At 43.6% G+C, this 6,788-nt stretch overlaps 1 protein-coding gene across 1 annotated transcript in view; it reads right to left on the minus strand.

Moving 5' to 3' along the window:
* The window catches only part of aplp2 (amyloid beta (A4) precursor-like protein 2), a 60,628-nt gene extending 53,954 nt beyond the window's left edge, over nt 1-6,674 (minus strand). Inside the window, exon 1 of the mRNA XM_064301125.1 lies at nt 6,305-6,674. Within this exon, the coding sequence (XP_064157195.1) occupies nt 6,305-6,376 (72 nt within the window). The 5' untranslated portion in view covers nt 6,377-6,674. The remainder of the gene's footprint in view (nt 1-6,304) is intronic.
* Between the last annotated feature and the right edge of the window lie 114 nt (nt 6,675-6,788).

Raw genomic sequence — 6,788 nt, forward strand, 5'->3', positions numbered from 1 at the left:
GGAAGCAAGCCAATAGCCTACATGCATATATTTTTTCAAATGAACGCTTGAAACCCCATTAACTGTATTTCCCCCCCGTGCCTCAGATGTCAACGATGGTGAATCCATCGCAATATATTCAAGGTCATGTGACACGAAGAACAAGGACAGCACTGTCGGGCCGGCCTGGCGTGAGTCCAGCCTGGTTTGGCAAATGCTCGGTCCCGCGCTGCAAGGAAGGGGCCACAAGTCATTAGACGAGAGCGATTTACCGCCAGAAGCGGCCAGGGCAAAGCCGCACTGCGTGGATCGTCACTGAGGTTTTTTTCTGTCAGCGGCCGATGATGAGCGACGGGGACGACGCCGCGCTCAACCTCATCTTTAAGCCGCTTCCCCATTCATTCGGGCTCGAGGGCGCCCCCCCCCCCCCCCCCCAAAAAAAAGGTGCGCGTCGAGGGGCCAACCAGCGGCTCCCTTTTCCCCGCCGCGCCACGAGGCCACAGGAGAGCCTCTTTCAATCAATCTGTCACGGGAGGACAACGAGGACCCGACGGAGACGCACAAATCCCCAGTGACCCGAAAAAGTGGCACTCAGACGAGGAAGAATATACGAGTCAACTCGGCTGTCGGCTTGCGATTTTTTGCTTGTGCGTGACCGTCCCCTCCAATTCAAGGCTTCGCCACTGAGGTTCGTTCATTTTTACTTCTCCAAGGGAACGTTCTTTGCAGGACCCACTGTTGCTCGGTTGCTCCACGAGGGAACGTAAATAAATTGAAAAGGGACTGACAAAAAAAAGGCCTACTTTCAGGGGAGGCGTCCCCAGATTATTCCCCGAGTAATACAGACCTATTCTTGTTTTGTTTTAAAACGTCTCAGCTTGAGGCACAGGGACTTGGGTCGGTCATGAGGGCACACACATTGCTCTCTGCCTGCAGGAGAGAACATTCAGTAACCAAGCCAAATACTAGCAGCCCCAGAGACGAAATTCATGGGGACCATAAAGGTCACTGGTTCAATTCCCAGGTACACTGCCGATGTACCCTCCAGCAAGGTACTTAACCAGCATTGCTTCAGTATATAAATGGGTATAAACAGTATATAAATAAATCCAGCTGTATGAATGGGTGCAATTTAAATGCTATGTAAAAAGACGTGCAAGTCACTTCAGATAAGAGTGTCTTCTAAATGCCTGTAATGTAATTTCACAGGGGGGGAGACATAATGCCTTCCTAAAATTTCACTGGTAGGCCACAACAGACGACCTGTTCCAGTTGTATGAAGATGAGCTGAAAGACACATTCACACCTAGCCCCCCATCTTACATGCAGCAGTGCGCCTTCCATTACCGAATTCGCAAGTGTGAACCGCAGGGTATTTGACATCTGCCTATACAAACAGTCTGTGCTTCGGGCCATTTTTAACCAGCCCGAAGGACCCCGGGCCTTTCCCTGCCATTGAGGCTCGCACAATAGGCGTCCATTGAGATGCACGCAATCCTTCTGGTGCCAGACTCACCTAAGGCCCTTTGGCTCCTTTCACAGACAACTGTGCCAGGCATTCAAATTCAGTGCACACTGCTGGGGCCAACAGGGCTTCATTCAAAGGAAGCGAATCTCTGCAGTTGCACACGAGTGCAGTGGATTTTGGAAGACACGAGCTAGCTCCTGAGCATCCGTTTCAGAGTGTGACGTCACCCTGGCTCGTGAAGCAACGAGAGTGCGATTAGTTCCCTCAGCTGGGGGGCCGCTGGTCTTCAGCTCGGTGGGTTAATCATACCTCGAGTCCTGTGGAGTGGCCAGGGCTGTAAACCCACCGCAGATCCACCCCCTATTACACAAGCGCTCCACAAGCTGAACAGCTATAAGGAAATTGACCTGCCAGAACAGATGCATGCCTAACAACACTGAAACCTTTTTTTTCCAGGACTAGCAAATAGACAACCCCCTTTTTTTTAATACTTAGGGAGGTTCGGAGATAGCTGTATCAGCTCGGACACAGTCGCAACAACCTCACAAGGTCAAGACCGACATCCAGCGTGTGTGTGTGTGTGTGTGTGTGTGTGTGTGTTAGCGTGGCGTGCGTCCAATGATATTCTGACTGAGCCGCGTTTTGTTTACTGGAAAAAAAGAGAGACAGGAATGCTGGGGCTGCCAGTAACCGCCAGGGCGGGTAAATCACAAAAAAAAACGTTCACCATAATTTGCCCTCTGGCCCAAACGAGAACGGAGTTCTGTCCAGCAGGGGAAAATTAAACACGATCGCTCTGCAGAAACGTCTGCGCCGAGAGACCGAGTGAAAGTCGGTGGCGTGGCACATTCCGCACCCCTGGGGGGGGTACACAAGTGACGGATGCAGAAGGCATCTGCTACATATCTGCATTTAGTGCAGTACTCGCGCTTCTTCCCCCCCCCCCCCCAGAGGTTATAGTGTGTTTTTGTTATGGATTGAGCCACATATGCAGTGGTAAAATGATGTTAGTTGCAGCCCTTACCAAGTCACCAAATTATACAATTTAGCACAGATTTAAGCAAACCAAGGTCATAATAGTAAACCAACATGTTTTATTTATTTATTTATTTATTTTTACAGGACATTTCTGACAAAGAAATGAGCAGTCCGAAGTGCTTGGCAGTAGAATAAAAAAACTACATATAAAAATAAGGATAAAATACATACATACGAAATCAAAATAATAGATTAAAATGAGTTTACACTACGCTGACATGGTGTACACACTTAAGCTCAGCACTGCGATAGGGACATTGGTATCACCGAGGCTCATAAGACCCCAGAGCTGTAAACGTGCTGGAGAGTAGAAGAATCTCCGCCATCCCGTTTAGCACTAATCTACACCCAGCTGTATCAGGAAGTACCAGCCCTCACACCACCTGGCCTCCAAAAAATCTGACAGCAGGCTCCTCCTGCCCCGCTATTCACAATTTTGAAAACATATTTTTCTCAGAAAGAAAGATTTTTGTTATTTTTTAATTTTATTTGTGTAGGTCATCAAGCATTTACTGTCAGGCGTGATGGCGTGTTGAAAACTGCGCAAGACTTCCTGTTCCACGGAGAGTGGACTGATGGCTGACCCAGCAGATTTTATAAAGAGGTTCCCCCTTCTTAAATCTGCCCCGTGACAGAACAAAAAGGGAACTAACCACCTCGGGTAGTGAAGGCGGTAATAGCCTAAATTAGGGAATCGGTTCTAATCGACTTTGATTTCCTTTGAATTTTTAAAAATATTTCCACACCAATAAAACCACAAGATTTGAAAGAACTTCTTACAAATAACATGGAAAAGGAAGAAAGGGTTTCAGAAAAAACATTTAAAAAACAGCTAATAAAACCTAAATAACAATAACAATTGTGCCACTGTTTCATGAGCAGGACAAAAACAATGAGAATAGTTGGACAGTGAACCAAATTAAACACCACCATCAAAATGGCTTTTATGATGACAACCTCTGAAAAATAACGAGTCCATCTAATTCCCAGTAGTAGAAGCCCAGAGTGGCCTTCCCAAGAAAATCACAGCCGGTTAACCACAGAAAGCCAATAGATTGCATTTTATACATCTGATTCAAGGTCTGTAGGAAGTTACAGGTTTAGACTGCTGATCTAGAACCAGTTTAGCTTTTTTAGCTAAAACTGAATACCGTTAGGATGTGGATAGGGGAAACCCAATCATAGCCTAACTGCCCTACTCTCAGATGATTTATGAATAACAAAGTTATCTTGACACCAGCCTGCATCTCAACACCCCGAGAAATCAGACAGGAAATCTATTTAGAATAATTTCCCTACACAGCATACATACAGAACACTAAATTAAATCAGTGCCCAGAGGACATCCATGATCACCGATGCCCGTCTGGCTCTCTGTGAATCTTTGACAGGCATACAGCATCCATTCCATTATCACGCCCACCAGAGAATTCAAAAGCTGACGACTTAACTGCCCTACTCTACCCAGTCTCACATCTGCAATACTCTACTGGGAAAACATACTTCGCCTTTGACAGCACAGGATAATAAAGATGTTGAACTTTCACAGCACAACTGAGATGAAAATAAAATACTCATGCTTATGTACAAAAGTGCACAATGGCATTAAGGCACATTCTTGGGGACCCTTTTTTTTAACCCTTTTGAAGAGTAGGTTTTTTGGAATGTTTTTTTCTGTTTAAAGACAGTGTTTTTAGAACACCTAGAAGCATTTTATTTGCATGTCTATTCCTGATATCGAGAATTCAATTTTAACTAGTTTAAATAGGAATTTGTTATATCAATAATTGAAGTTTAACTAGTTAAAATTCAATTCCTGATAACTAAGAATTCAAATTATAACTAGTTAAAATGTAATTCTTGATAACAAAATACATATTTTAACTAGTTAAAATTGATGTCCTGGTATCAAGAATTCTAATAATTTGTTAAAATTGTTAAGCTCAATAAAGGCTCAAATGGCTCACCATAGCTTTCAATTACAAGTAGTGATCGTTACATTGACATTAGAATGTCTCACAGCAGCAATGAACCACTCCAAACCATAAATAATCAATACCAAATCGCAGCATAACTGCACTTTCTAGCCATGTACATTTTTAAATCTGTTTAAAAGAAAAGCAAAAGGCCTATGCCTTAAACGCACCAGGCATAGCCTATATCATACGTGCTGTTTATCTGGATCTGAAAAAGTAAAGAAATCCTAAGACAGCATTCCTTTGTGTAAGATTTTGATAGGGCTGACAGTATGCTGATGATTACGGGTCTTTGTATTTGCCTACTAACAAATTTACTTTCAGTTCACGATTCGCGATTGTACAATATAAATCTTAATATAGATTTCATACCTTTTGCCTTATAAAATATCTGGCAGGATCTAATTTATCGCTTGAAGGAATGCCTAATCGAGAAAATTCAGTCATACCGGGCGCAATGCAAGGCAATTCGCCCGCAGCCCGATTTTGCACGAAAATCTATCCCGCCGGCTTTCTCCAAATCGGTTTTAATCTCATTTGACCACCTGATTAAATGAAGGATTATAAACAAATGACAGGGAACATCCCTTTTTAACATTGCCTGAACAAAATGATTGCATTTAGCCTAAATTAAACGATAAGTAATAGGGTAAGTAATTTCTTTGCTTGGGTTCGTTTCAGTAAACGGGAGAAGTTAATGCACGGCAATAAGCCAAGAGGTAATAAACAACTTTGGCCTTTCAAACACAGAGTAGGCAGGAAAAGACCGAGGACTAGAGATACCACGCGTGGAACTTCGGGAAACGAAACCGTAACCTATTAACATTATGTAGCCTATATACTAGCCTACTTAACGACCTTCATGCAATCAAATTATTTCAGAGCCTGCCTGCAATACTCACAGTGACACTGGTTGATAAACCTGGAGTTGAGTGTTCAAAACAATTAGGCTAATTTAGTGAAAAATGATAATTTGCGAGCAGTATAAGACAACATAAAAAATAAATGCCGATAGTGGCAGAAGCAGTTTTATATTACTATGTTGAAAAATACGGACTAAGTGAAAACAATAATATTGAGTTAGCTGGAAAGCTATAGCCTACCAGTTTTATTTAATTATCCCTCCGTGGCCCGTCAAATAGCCAGTAGGCCTATTTCGGCAACGAAAAGCTCAATTTCCCAATAAATCCCATATCCTACTGTACTCGAACAAAACGACAAGTTACCCGCACAATAGCCACATCCGGCACCCCTAGGTTCCAATTAGTCTGCGTGCTCTTTTCAACAAACCGAATTTCGCTACTCTCAGTGTTTCCCTCTAATCGCGAGCAATCAAAGCAGGAATTCTTCATGAATTACACAATTTTGCTCCGTCATCCATCTTAACGTTAGAAATAAGATAAAGTTTGGCAACAAACAAGCACCCTCATTTAACTGTCCGGGATACGCCGTTAGTAAGAAACATGGTGGATTACAATGTACGTTAGCTAATAAACCAACAAAGTATCTTATAATTACGATCCTGGTGGCCTTGTTAAATACGAATTATGGAGCTTGCTATGGGATGGAATATACGTAATTATTTGCAAACAATGCCACAAGACAAAGTCAGAAAACCGAGGAATAGAAAATAATTACATTTCGCAAAGAAAAAAACACAAACAGTGCCTCGTTAGGTTGGAATTCAAGTAATGGTTAGGCATGCCCAACAAGAACGGCGATGTTCGTACAGATTATACAAACATTATGAAATTGAATGTAACCCAAACGCGCACGTAGTTGATACAGTGAAAAAGCCACACAAACCCGGCTTAAAAATAAATCAGTGCATCAGCATTCTTACCTCAATATAGCCAGCCAGGGCAGGCACTGCAATGCCCAGAATGAGGACAGATATCATCGGGACTGAACCCATCTTTTTGTCAGGAATCAACCCCGTTATTAGCTAGCTAAGCTTAGTCAAAATTACCCCCGAGGTATCTGGAGAGTAGAGTTCCACAAAGAGAAGCAAATAGACAATGGTCCGGGAACAGCCTCTGGTTTTCGTGCAGCCAGCTAACGAGCTTACATGAAACCCTTGTTTGCGTTGCTGGCTTCCCGAGCTATCAATAGAGCTCGGCTCAAAACAGTGCGTGTCGGAGGTTGTAGAGCAGCGCTGCTCAATCCAGCCCCTCTCTGTCTCTCTGTCTTACTGAACTGACTCAACGTGCCCAAGTGCGCCGCCAGGCGCCTGATCAAAGCTTCGCCGGAAATGATGTCGCTTCAAAGCCACGCCCTACAGTGGTCATCCACGAACGTGATTTCGCCAGCCTCCCTCCCACGACAGA

The sequence above is a fragment of the Anguilla rostrata genome, chromosome 12 (assembly GCF_018555375.3).
Source record: "Anguilla rostrata isolate EN2019 chromosome 12, ASM1855537v3, whole genome shotgun sequence".
NCBI lineage: Eukaryota > Metazoa > Chordata > Actinopteri > Anguilliformes > Anguillidae > Anguilla > Anguilla rostrata.